General features: G+C 46.1%; 1 protein-coding gene across 2 annotated transcripts in view; it reads right to left on the bottom strand.

Moving 5' to 3' along the window:
• The window catches only part of unc13bb (unc-13 homolog Bb (C. elegans)), a 173670-nt gene that overhangs the window by 143330 nt on the left and 15907 nt on the right, over positions 1–14433 (bottom strand). For both annotated transcript variants that reach the window (XM_063210348.1, XM_063210349.1), the window contains exon 2: positions 9111–9140. In XM_063210348.1, coding sequence (XP_063066418.1) covers positions 9111–9140 — 30 coding nt within the window. The remainder of the gene's footprint in view (positions 1–9110; positions 9141–14433) is intronic.

Here is a 14433-nt window from a genome sequence, read left to right as displayed (position 1 = left end):
CATGCATCATTGAAACTGATGGTACCAAAAACTGAATAGCACCAACTAGTTTGATGTGGTTCAGTGCTAAAAAGTAATATCACCAGAATCAAAGAAAGGCTAGAGGAAACAGACAGGGGTAAAACTCAATTATTCAACTAGAAGGGAGGGGAGGGGAGGTGTAAAACGAGCATGCTTCTTAAAATGGTGGACATTTTGAAATGGACGAGATGGCCAGCTTGGTCAGACTACTGAAGCCAGGCTCAAACTACACGAATCTCGATTGTGTGTCCGATTTTGACATCGGGGTGCATCGCACACTAGAAGAGAATCGCAACTGTCAATCTTATCGCTGCTCGCAACCACCGAGACAATGCTCAACGTTCTATTTCCAGTCGCAAATATCAGTGTTCGATTTCTATGATTTGCGATCGGCGACTCTTTGAGCTGCCAAGGTTCTATCTTAGAACATCGGCCACGACGAGGAAATCAGTCAGTGCAACAAGTGGCACAGCATATTCAGCCCCCAACACGAGAGCAACTGTGCATCTGTGAGGAGGCTTTGCATTTAAACCCACTCAAAAATGCATGTATGGGCAAACAGCCAGACATCCAATTGTGTTGAGAAATGGACAGCTGAGCTGAGATGAGATGCGACACACACCTCCCCTTCGTGCTGCTGTGCACACCAATACACCAATAAACACATACACACACACAGACACGTACACACACACACACACACACACACACACACACACACACACACACACACACACACACACACACACACACACACACACACACACACACACAGACACACACACACACACACGCAAACGCACACACACACACACCTCCCCTTAGTGCAGTAGACACCAACACACCAAAGCCATGAGCAGCCTGACAGCAATAAAAGACTATGAGCCCTCAGCCCTCTGCCTATTCTCTCTCAGGAGTCCAGGTGTTTACACAGGGGTGGTGTGTGTGTGTACGTGTGTGTGTGCGTGTGCGTGTGTGTGTGTGTGTGTGTGTGTGTACCAAGTGTTTGCTGTGTGTAGGGTCACAAAAGGGGGAGGGGCTGGAGGAGGTTACGTTGCAGAGGGTCGCTGCGTTTCCACGCCGTTTATCTCCGTGACGCACAGCTGTCGACTCTGACTCTCAAGGGGGCAAGGAACCGGCAATGTGGCACTAAGATAAGGTCTGTGTGCGTGTGCGTGTGCGTGTGTGTGTGTCTGTGTACTAGGCTATTTAAGGCCTAATGTATGAACTCGCACAGGTGGCCTGGCCATTTCTCCAAACTCAATTTGCCCTCCAGACCAAACCACACACACCACCGGCACCCCTCTGCTGATTAGAAACACAAGCCATCCCCCACCGCCAGGGCCGGATTGATGCACAGGCTAGGCTAGATATGGCTGCAGCCTAGGGGCCCCCGCCTGCCAGGGGGCCCCCGATTGGACAAAGGATGAAAAAAACATTAATTGTAGAATTGCAACAAGACACAGAATTAAGCCTACCTTTATTTAGCAGACATGTTACCATTAATTTCTGGCTCAGAATTATGATGCAGTCGACAATTTTGTCATAGAATTCTTCTTCAGTGAAGGCCTACAGCAACCTGTAGTCTAGGGGCCCCAGTCCCTGTTAATTCAGCCCTGCCCACCCCCATCAACATGTTGAGCATGTTGAAGAAAAACAGGCTTTCTCTGCGACGCCACAGCGTAAGGCAAGGCAACAGCACAGAGCAAGGCTTAGCCAATGAGGAGACGGTTTATTGCAAAGTGCAGTTGGGCCTACAAACCGGCCCGGCATTTTGGCATAGAACAGCCCCCCACTCCTATCCCAATACTACCCTTATGATGGTTTCTGTACACTGTATATTAAGGATGCACCGATGGACCATCCCATCGATAACATGTGGGCCGGTCTTGGAAAATTTGAAACGGACAAAAAAACTAAGCCTCAGCCCTTGAGGACTGTAGGCCCACCGGGAAAATGCCCTGTATGCCAGATGAGCAGTCCAGCCCTGCAAAAGACTGACTGAGACCAAAATGTTTGCGCTCTCTTCGGCTGGTCCTAAAAATGCGAACTCACACGAGTTAAGTCAGACAGAGCAGAGGATGTGCTCCTCCCGAAAGAACAACAGAGATTATCGCTAAGGCAACAACAGAACTCGTCAGCAAACTTCACTTGAAAAGCAAACCCATGAAGCTCTTTTACAAGCTTCTCTCCTCTTACTGTCAGCTACCATCATCCAGGACAGACATTAAGCACTACACACCTGAAATCGGGACCGGATTAATGCACAGGCTAGATATGTCTACAGTCTAGGGGTCCCAACCTTCCAGGGGGGCCCTCCAATTGGCCAAAGGAAAACATATTCCAGAATTGATAAAATAATACAATATTTTGTGAATTAGTTTATCATGTAGCAAATATTCAAACAAGAGCTTTGAAGGCCGAAGTGGAGAAGGGTTCCATGTGAACAGCAGTTGAACATGGGTCAGTCGGTCCTAAGGGATACACCAGCGCCGTTCTGAAGCGCGGGGTGACGGCCTCCGTCTCCCCCGTCCGATTTAAAGGGAATCGGGTTCAGATCCCCAAACCCAGAGTAGCGGATATGGGAGTCATGAGGTGTTCAGTGCGTTAATGCAAACAAACCCAGAGAAGCCGGTGGGATCACTGTTATCTACTACTTTGTAGGAAAAAAAATCACATTGATAAGTCCGTCTCCACACAAAACAAAATTATTATTGACATTTAGCCACCTCCTGTATTAAACTACACAAGGCCAGGGGTCAATATTTGAGGTCTTAAAATTGTCTAAATGTGTCACATGCACAAAAGCTGTCACTTGACACACTGTATGAGTTGCGGGTGAGCGGTTCTGAATTGCACAGGTTATTAAAATCAGCTATGCAAACAGAGGACGCATGCGAGAGGCAAGCCTAACGACATGTACATGTCCCTCCCTACACGCACTTCGCAACCTTCCACAAACACTCTGGTACAGAAATATGTATATGACAAACTCTCTACTGAAAAAATGGACCAGTAGCTCATTCCACACACAGTTTTTTACTTTAGTAAATAACTATTATTCAATAATCCATTTCTGAAGTCAGGAATCGATGCAGTATATGGTGAAAATAAGCATCACGACACATTGTCATGAATCGATGCAGCATATTGTGAAAATACTGGTTTAGGAATGACTTGAAAGTGAACCCTTTCAAGTAAAAGTAAAATTATGGTGTAATTACAACACTAGCATGTGATATTACATGGCTGTCACACCCTTTAGTCCATTGTACCTAATGAGGTAGCTCGACTGTGTTCTTACAGAAAAACACTAAGGCCCAGCCGTGGCTCTATTGGCTGGGCACTGGTCTGCTACATGGCGACCTGGGTCCTGAGTCCCACTCACTTCCTGTCATTCTGTAACTGTCCTGTCACAAAATAAAGGCTTAAAACATCCCCAAAAAATCTAAAAACTACTCCACTAAAAAACCAAACATGAACCCACTACAAATTTGCTCCAATCAGTGCAGTCAGCTGATCGTAAGACAAGTAAAGACGTCTACTGGTTACATGTGTTGGAAGAAAACTGTTTCTTTTTTTTACATTTACTTTTGCCACCTCTGATGCTTGTGCACAGAAATTGAACAGGCACACTCTACACATTTACCTCTATTATTTTCATTTTCAGTCATTTACTGCCCTATACACCTTCTAGCTAAACACCCTCCACAAACACTGCTCACTGATCAAAAATGCTCACTGATCCCACCTCTCAGAAAAAAGATGAGGAGCCAGGCTAGGAACCAAGCAAGGAACCAGGCTGTGGACTAAGCAAGGAACCAGGCTGGGGCCAAGCAAGGAACCAGGCTGGGGACCAAGCAAGGAAGTAGGCTGTGGACTAAGCAAGGAACCAGGCTGGGGACCAGGCTAGGAAGAGACAAAAGCTAGGAACTAGACAAGGAAATTTGTTCTCCCTTGTTTTACTAGCACCGTGTAGTAGGTGATACCATGTTCTACTTACTGCACCAGATTTTAGCACGGCATGAGAGACTGCACTGCACTGCAAATACTCAGTAGGACTACCAGTGCCAACAGGGACCAATGATGTAGTAGGCCTACGCTTTGCTGATGTACAGGAAGATTATACAAAAATAAATAAACAAATCAAAATATTGTTCACCAAAAGCTCAGAAGATTATTAAGCATTTGTTGAGCTGTTTTGTTAAAGCCTAAGTCAGACAGGATCATGGTCAGACCAAGCTCATAACGCGTTCAAGATGCTTTTTTGTCTCTACAGTAAGCTCAATCGCAAAGAGCATTTCACTGAAATAGCACAACCCCCAAAAAACACTGAAGCTCAATCAGAAACAAAATAATACTCTTCAAACAGCGAAACCCCAAATAACACCATTTCCCCCCCAAAAAATCAATCTCTTACTATTACATGCCCACAATAACCCTTTCTGAGCGAAACACAAAATGAAAAGCAATCACATGCAGCACTCTGTGCAATGTTCAAGGAAGTGTTTGGGGTGTTGGGGGTGGTAGCAAGCCCTGTGCAGTGTTGTGCAACGCTGCAGCAGTGAGTCAGGAGACTGGACAATGACAGAGCTCTGGGCTTAGCCAAGTATGTATCAGGTACTGATCAGGTACGGATACTAGTATATCCATGTTAAATAACACAATTGTAAGACTGAATAGCACATTGCACTTTGCACTGAATAACTGTAGCCTAGAAATCTAGATGCCCCTAGCGACCGCAAATTGAATTTGCTCCCGGGGGCATTTTTTGCTGTACGGGTCTGGCTCGCCAGGCTAGAATAACTGCACGTTACTGTGTTTAAGTTGAGTTTTTTGTCAACCTGTCTTCTTGTCCTAGAGGGAGAGTGGGTGTTGTGTTTGTCTATTGTGTTTTTGTTTATTGTAATGTCTTTGTAATTGTATCAGATGCACTGAAAATGAAAATGGCATAGAACAATTTTATGAAAGGACAATAAACAATCTATCTATCTAGGTAAGTAGGTAGGTAGACAGGACACGTACAGTATCATCAGATGGGTAGACTGGTCGAGAGCCAGGCTACACTTCATAATGCACCACACACCACAGGAACAGGAAGCCGTTCAGGGGGTTTATGGCATAGGTGGAGAGAGTCAAGTCAAGTCAAGTCAAGTTTATTGTCAATTTCTTTACATGCACTGGTCATACAAAGAATTTGAAATTGCGTTTCTTGCTCTCCCATGCAGACATAGACTAATCTAGGTAAGGACATAGACAGTATAGACATAGACAGTACTCATACATGGACATAGACAGTATGGACGTAGACATTGCTCATACAGACATTTAAAGTGCAAGACTGGACAACAGAAGACTTGTAGAGAACATACATTAAGAGGAGGTATTTTGTTGTTCTTTTTCTAAAAGTCCTTTATAGCGTTCTGACATAGTAATAGTAGCATTTGAAGAAATAAATAATTTAAAAAAAAAAAAAAAAAAGAGAGAGAGAGAGAGAGAGAGAGAGAGAGAGAGAGAGAGAGAGAGAGAGAGAGAGGGAGAGAGAGAGAGAGAGAGAGAGAGAGAGAGAGAGAGAGAGAGAGAGAGTGAGTGAGTGAGTGAGTGAGTGAGTGAGTGAGTGAGTGAGTGAGTGAGTGAGTGAGTGAGTGAGTGAGTGAGAGAGAGAGAGAGAGAGAGAGAGAAAGTGATTTGAAGAGCTGTTGGTGCTGGAGGGAGCAATGGGCTATCATGAGGACAGCCATGTGTAAACTGTGCTGCGTGGGGAGTGGGGAGTGTTGTGTGTGTGTGTGTGTGTGTGTGTAGGGGGGGGGGTTGGAAGGATGTCTGGGGTGGCATGGGGATAAGGCTTAACACTGATCACTCACACTGATCTCTTGCTTACAACGCCAGTCCTACAGAACTCCCGAGCAAGAGGAAAAGGAGGAGAAGGAGTAGAGGAGGAGTGGGAGAAGGAGGAAGAGGAGAAAGAGGAGGATGAGGAGAAGGAAGAGTAGTGGGAGGAGGAGGAGATAAGAGGGGGTGGAGGAGGAAGAACAGGAAGAGGAGGACGAGAGGAGAGGAGGAGAAAAGAGGAAGAGGAGAAAAGAGGAAGAGGAGGAGAGGGAAGGAGGAGGAGTGGGTGCAATACACTGGTCTTATAGATACAAAAACATCATAGCATAGCATTTAGATCACACACCACAGCATAGCCCAGAAAGATACCCCACACCACAACACAGTCCATATCCGCACACCAGTCAGTGTGCCCTACACAGACCACCACATACTGTGCAGACCACAGCATAGCCCAGATACTGTAGAGGTGGACTGAAAAACCACAGCATAGCCCAGATAACGTACATCAGCTCACCACTTACTCTCTAGAAGGGAACATTATTGGATACACCATCTGAAAACCCTAACACCTTATGGTTTAAATGTTTTCTCTTAAGAGTTACTTGCAAAATGTGTTTATGTTTTCAGATTGCGTTATTTATGATGCTTTGGTGGGACTGTTTTAATTTAACTGAGAGAGAGGAAAAGAGTGGGAGAGAGATGGGTAAAGGATGGGGAAATCACCTCGAGTCGGACTCAAACTTGGGTTCCCAGGTACAGTAATTATGGCACGATGCCTAACTCTGTGCCACGGCATAGTATTGTCTATTGGTCCAAAGTGTGCCAAGGACAGTTGTGAGATTGTCAAGTGAGCATCAAGTTGGAAAAAGGTTGGGAACCCCTGGTATACCCGTTACTGTGTTCAAACACACGCACGCACGTACATTTGCACATACATTCGCACACACGCACGCACACACGCACACACACAAATCTTCCAAAGAATAAATAAACAGCCCCCTTACCCCAATATAATAAATAGCCCCAACAAATAGCCGAAATGTAAGGCAAAAGTATTTCTCTTCAGTCCTGTCAATTCAAAAGTGTAATGGCCAGTAATTTGCCCGGCTCTGTAGGACGAGCACTGTAGGGGTTAGATGCTTTGCCAAAGGTCACTTCAGCCATACAGTAGAGGGCATGAGACTCAAACCCTCAACCTTCCGATTTGGCCCTGCAATCTTTCGAATCCAAGACAGACTCCCGTCAGCATTATCCAGACCAAGAGCGAACTACGCTGCCTGGTAGCGTGGGTAGTAGCAGAAGAAGTTTCGCCTTGAATTTGCTGTATTCGCTCCAGACGCAGCATTGACATGTTTGATTCAGCTAATCACATAACGGCTCTGGCTTGACAGCCTGGGACATTCTGAGATATCAATGTTCCGATTTGGTTTTCGCCGAACAGCGTCAGAGCGAATTCGCCTACGATTAGCTTGAGTTTAATCGTCAAAATTCACTCTGGTCGTTCAAGAAGCTTCGCTCCTGCCGAATTCGCTTTGGTAGCGCTGGTCGCGTGCCCTCCATAGAGAAATAATGACTTCCGTTGCTTCATTCGCTCCGTTCGCTCTTGCTCTGTACACAGCATTAGGTTACAGCTCGTACCCTTGCACCACACACTTCAACCATCACTGCTCATGATCTCCAAGTGCACCTCGGCTGATATCATTTGCTACCCTTGTCTGAAACGGCAGCAGACATGTGAATCAAGGAAGTACTCGGAATCAGGTTAGTCTCCGAAACAATACAGAGCATGTCCCTTGCAAGTCACCAGGATCGGTGAGAGTCCCCTTGCCAGTTCACGGGGCCAGGCTTCACCAGGAAATATGCACATAAAGTATCAGGTTCTCTAGAATCTCATAGTCTCTGATTGACATACTGCATCTCTGTGGTGTGTAGCACCTGCAGTACAGTACATCTCAAGCACCTGCCTGCAGAATGACCATAGGCATGCAGAGACAGGGACGAGGAGATGCTAAAACACCTGACCCTACTAGACCAAGAAAATCCCGTTTGAAAGTTCTTTTTTCAACATTTATGTCACAATGTGCTGTAGTCGCTGTTGACATGATAATCAACTAGGGCTGTAACGATACACTCAACTCACGACTCGGTTCGTATCACAATTTTTGACCTATGGTTCGATACACCCCACAATTTCTGAAATGTATCTCATTTGGAGCTTGGAAGTACTATCACATCATATCATATCATATGATTGGTTTCAGGAATGAAGGATAACAACATTTTGAAAGGATGCATCACAATACTGCCTCCTTACACCACGATACAGTATTGTGACTCTGAGTGTCATGATTTCTCGGTTCGATCCGATATCGTTACAATAATCAACAAATAATCAACAAATGCTTCACTCGTGAAAGTATGTGACAATAATGCCCCGATATAATAGCCTCTATGGACTAGTAACTAGGCTGCCAGAAGTTCCACTTGCCCATCACCTTCCCACCCCGCCATTCCCCCTTCAGCACCTGCCCCCCAAAATATCGCAAAACATGTGCACACCACAACTGAGAATGACACACAGCTATGACAAGGCCGGCTGTGAGATGTGAGCCTTAAATTACTGTGTGCGACCAAGTGTACATAGAGTACTTGCGTCAGCACGATCAGAGCACAATACGCGATACTACAGGCATCATGTAAGGGGCAAATGGACAACGGTTCTCTCATTAATATTTAACATTATTGTTAAACTCTACAGCGACCTCAACATGGAAGTTTGGTACAGTACATATTACACCCGAACACACACGTCTGCGTACATTGTGTCTGGTGGTGCTCTACCGAGCGCAAAATTGACATTAAATTCACATGGCAACGCATTCATGCAGGAAATGTACATGCGCACGTGTATCCAGCAGCAAGCATGTCCCCGAACTCAGATATCGATCTGTGCCCGCCGGCACTTTCTTTTTGTTCCAGCTCTGTGAATGTGCATGTCTGTGTTGCTGTCTGCGTAGATGTGTGTGTAAACTACATACCCATGAAAGTCTCGTTGATGCAACAAGTGGGGAGGAGACCCATGGGTCCATAAATCACAATATACAGTATGTTTGTAATGTGTATATACGATATATCAGACAGGGATGCATTAGCTGCTGGGCATAAGAAATTAGGCATCCAGCATGCAGGGCTCGCGTCTGTTAACTAAGGCAGAGGTTTAGCAGAGTTAAAACAAGACTGAGGCAGCAGCTTACCTGGAGGTCCGTGGAGGACGGCTTTCTTTACTGAAACACAAAAAGAGAGGAGAGAGAAAACAGTCAGTGACGAGCATTTAAGATGTCAAAATGCTGCAATAAGAAGCACACAGTTGGCGCTGGCGTGGGCATTGGCTCCATGGTCCCTCCAGCACAGAGGATGAGGGAGGAGGTCCCTGTCATTCTTTCCCCACACACTCGAGTAACTGTATTGTATGTACTGTAACGAACCCACAAACCTGAGTCCTTAAAATGTAAGTATTCATTATGACTGGGAATAATGCATTTTTCATACATGAAAAGGGGGATCTTCCAAGGGGGTCTGCAAATTGGAATTACCAGAGATAGACTAGAATTTTTAGCAGTATAACTTATTGTACTTTGGTCTAGTAAATATCAGTTTATTCACGAAAAGATCAAATAGGTGGCACAAATGAACATCATAGTTGCAATACCTGCTCTGGCCACCATCCTACACAGTGCACCTTTAACCATTAGCCCATGACTTCCCCATGCCATGTGCCTCATCCAAAGTGCTGCTAAACTCATTCGTGCAGACTCATCCATCCACCCACCCACCCATCCATGGTCCCCCTGCCCCTGGTCACCTGATCCCTGGTCATAATCCCTGATTGTAAAATCTCTTAATACACAATCCACTACAGCGCCACAGCTGTACTCCACACATCACAAATTCAACAATCCACTCCAGTCCACACCACTGTATTCCACACAGAAGAATACCGCAATATTCTACACACCACTGTATTCCACACAGCAGAATTCTACAATCCACTCCACACCACTGTATTCCATACAGAAGAATACCACAATATTCTCCACACCACTGTATTCCACACAGCAGAATACCACTGGCGCCGGTCATCATGTTTACTGCCAAAATGGCGTCTGACAACCAAAAGTCACATGACGCAGGAGCTCTACATTCTCCACAGCACTGTATTTCACACAACAGAATTCCGCAATGCACTACAACACCACACCACTGTATTCCACAAAGCAAAAATCTACAATGCAGTCCATTACATGATTACATTACATTACACTGACATGGGCGATTTTATCCAAAAGTACAGGGTATTGGTTACAGTCCCTGGAGCAGTGTGGGGTTAGGTGCCTTGCTCAAGGACACCTCAGCCATGGAGTGAGATGAGGAGTGGAAAGGGGGGATTCAAACCTGCAACGCTCTGATCTAAAGGCCCCTGGCTGCATCAACCGGTATGCAGTCTACGGTGCTTTCTCACAGCTTAATTCCACCAAGTAGTATTCCACTGCACGCCAGCCCCAGTTAATGATTGTACTCATTTCCGACTCTAATTCCGATGTGTACTACTACTGAAGTCAACAACCACCGCCACCAAAATCAGATGACACATTCAGAAGGTGTTTGTGTGTGTGTGTGTGTGTGTGTGTGTGTGTGTGTGTGTGTGTGTGTGTGTGTGTGTGTGTGTGTGTGTGTGTGTGTGTGTGTGTGTGTGTGTGTGTGTGTGTGTGTGTGTGTGTGTGTGTGTGTGTGTAGCACGCGGTCGGTGGCATGGCATGGGGTCAGTGTTCTGAGAAGCGAAACTTTCACAGGTAGTACATTTATGTGCCCTGGGCCTGCTAGAAATGACATGTGTGGCACGCCTGCTGAATACAGGCCAAACACCAGTAGCTAGGGGCCAACCACATCCTGAATCAGTGTGCCGCTCATTGTACAGACCAATAACAGCAGTAGTAACAACAAGCAGCACAACAGATCCACAGCAGTAGCAGGGCTTGACATTGACACCTGCCAACTGGCCAAAAAAGGGTGTCACTAGCATAGGGCATTTCTCAAAACCTAGTGCGCGCATTTCCAAGTGTATCAGCCTAGTTAGTAGCGATGCACCGGATCCTGATTTTTAGGATCCTGCTGGATACCGGATCCACTGCTTAAGATCCTGCCGGATCCGGAACCGGATACCGGATCCTACGAAAGGGTTGAAACTCATAGTCTACTCGCACACGTATGACGTATGACCTTTTTATTACGGTGGCTCAAACTATTTTTAAGACTCATTGGCTTACTGACAAATTGCCTGCAACGGCCGCTTCCAAAAGGGCTCTCACTCCATGCAGTGATTTGGGTTGTGAAAGACTGACTGAAAAGCCTAGGCTACGTAAAAACTAGAGATGCACCAGATCCTGATTTTTAGGTAACTGCCGGATACCGGATCCACTGCTTAAGATCCTGCCGGATCCGGATCCTGTGAAAAACCGTATTATCCTGCCTTTTCCAGAACCGGTGCATCTCTACCAATTAGTCACGCCCAGTAATTGGATACCCTTTGGTGAACTCTACGGAGTATCCAATCACTGTGTGTGACGAATAAAGAGTATCCAATCACTGGGCATGACTAATTAGGCTGAATACACTTGGAAGTGCGTGCACTAGGCTTTGGGAAATGCCATGAGTGTGTAAGGACACTTGGCATTGGTCAGCTGCCAAGTCTCTTGATGCTGATTGGCTGTGGAAGCAGTATTAAGTGTGCATATTGGCCCATCCGTGCAGTCTCCAATAATTGGCTGACTGAAAGAGATTAACAGGCTCAGCAGACCTGAGTCGCGTGCAAGTCCTCCAAAAAGCAAACCTGTGTTTGACCGACTGACCAACCAACCCACAGACATACAGTAGTGCAGTCGTTCCCAAACTTTTTCAGCGGGGAAGCCTGCAGCCTAAAGTGGTTTCTAAAGCCTTCCATTCCACCATCCTTTAGACCTTGATTCTAATGTGCAATGCTGTGTTAACAGATATCAATTTCTAAATGCAGAAAAGGGAAAGGGGGTGCTTGCCTAGGGCACCAAATTGACTAGAACCGGCGCTGGCTGCTCCTGTCTTCCACTGTGCTGCAGGCGGATACTGGCCCTGCCCTGCCGGCCACCGCCTGCCCTGCTACTCTCTGACCTGCCCACTGTGTTGATTCTCATCTCAACTCATCAATACCCAGAAGAAGCTATTCCTCTCCTCCTACCCTTGCCTCCCCTCACGTTTGCTGTCCTCTCTCTGTCTCCTCCTCTCCTCCTCTCCTCTGTCTCCTCCTCTCGTCTGTCTCCTCCTCTCGTCTGTCTCCTCCTCTCGTCTGTCTGTCTGTCTGTCTGTCTGTCTGTCTGTCTGTCTGTCTGTCTGTCTGTCTGTCTGTCTGTCTGTCTGTCTGTCTGTGTCTCTGTCTGTGTCTCTCTCTCTCTCTCTCTCTCTCTCTCTCTCTCTCTCTCTCTCTCTCTCTCTCTCTCTCTCTCTCTCTCTCTCTCTCTCTCTCTCTCTCTCTCTCTCTCTCTCTCTCTCTCTCTCTCTCTCTCTCCCTCTCTCTCCCTCTCTCTCTCTCCCCTTTACTTGCCCTCTCCTAGCGTTATCCTTCCACGTATTCCATTTAGCTGTGTGTGGCATGCCCAGGCCCCAGACCCCCTCCATCCACACACACACACACACACACACACACACACACACACACACACACACACACACACACACACACACACACACACACACACACACACACACACACACACACACACACACACACACACACACACACACACACACACACACACACACACACGTTCTGTGGAATACAGCTACTCTCTCTGTGGCATGGCAATTTGGGCTTTCACACTTTGCATGATGTTTGCATGCGTGTTGAAATGCAACACCACACACCAAAACAGGCGCAACAACACAAACACAAACCTGAGTCCGCCATTACAGGAACACGGCAGAAGCATAGGCGGAGCGCGACGGATGAGGCATAAATGCAATTTAGTTGTGTGCAGTGAGGTGAGGTGCACTGTGGAGTGCTGTGTCACAATGACGGCTCACAGGACCGGCTGCAGCTCACTGATCTACAGTGGTGGTCTTACAATGAGTTGCGCCCCCCGTGACACTCCCTCCGACAAACCGCCCCTTTTGTGATGGCCCCACCCCCTGGAAAAAAGAACTGTGAAAAACGCCTACAATAGCTGATAAAAAACACTTATAATATTATTATTGCAACAGTGTGGTTATAGTGTAGAAATAACACCTTTTCAATGGTTTGTAATGTGTTTATAATTGTTTTTTAATGTTTTGAGGCCCTTTTCGCGATGTTGTTTGGGGCATGATTTCGCAATGGGGACGGGTCATTTGCCCGGTCGGCCCGCCCCTGCTGATCTACATTGAAGTTCATGGAAAACCAGAATAGTTGGCACCGGACCGGACCTGTCTGAGTTTGGGTCTACTCTAGACCAAATGGGTGCCAAACTTTTACACTCTTAAACGGTTCACCTATAATGAGATGTAAAAAATAAATGGGAGGGGAAACAGACCGGCAGGTCATTACATGGTCAATGGGGCGAGAGGGGTAGAGGGCACGAGCTTTCCTCACCCTCTCCACAGCCCAGAGTAGTCTAGTCTCCTCCAGACATACAAATACAGCACCACTGACCTGAATCTCAACCATGCATGCGAACACCATTTACTTCTCCATGCATGTTCACACCATTGCCTCCAGTTACCTCCATGCATCCTAACAGCATTTCCCCTTGCTCTCCCTAGTGGTGTGCATTGGTACTGCCCTAACAATTCGATTCAATTACGATTTGATTACGATTCGGGACGTAGCAATTTGATTTGATTTGATTTGATTCGATTCTACGATGCATTGCAATGCATTACATTTGTACTGAGAGCAAAGGATTTTTTTCTTCAGTCATGATGAGGCAATACAAGCTGTCAGATACTGAACAGCATTTTATTGGCTGTTTTCTCTATCAGACTTACAGTTTTCAATGCTTTGAAGTGCTTTTATTTAATTTAATATTTATTTGCTCCGGAAATATCCACGGAAGTAATTGAAACTTGACAAAATATGCCCGCATCGATTATGGCGCTTGCCGCATTGAATTGAATTGCCCTGCGCCGCATTGCGATGCATTGCAGAATCGATTATTGTTGACACCACTAGCTCTTCCCCATGCATACTAACAGCACTGCCTCCAGGCACCTCCATACATGTAAACAGCATCACCTCCCGTTACCTACATACAGGTACATGTAAGGATCAGTGATGTTTCAGCAGTAGCCTACATTAGGGCAGTGCAGCGACAGCCAGTGCCACTATTGTATGGATTTTTTTTGTTTGTTTGTTTTTAGTAGACTATCTAAGAAGCATATTCATTGCAGCATATCAACCACTAATTACCAATTAATTTATCAGCATTAGGTGTCATTGAGCCACCTGACGTCTAAGCTCAAAACATCTGCATCAGCATCGTCTCCAGTCACCACCATGCATGTTTTTTTGTTTTC

Source organism: Engraulis encrasicolus, chromosome 11 (assembly GCF_034702125.1).
Source record: "Engraulis encrasicolus isolate BLACKSEA-1 chromosome 11, IST_EnEncr_1.0, whole genome shotgun sequence".
Lineage (NCBI taxonomy): Eukaryota > Metazoa > Chordata > Actinopteri > Clupeiformes > Engraulidae > Engraulis > Engraulis encrasicolus.
The sequence above is the reverse complement of the archived record's forward strand: the minus strand, read 5'-3'. Positions and strand labels throughout refer to the sequence as shown.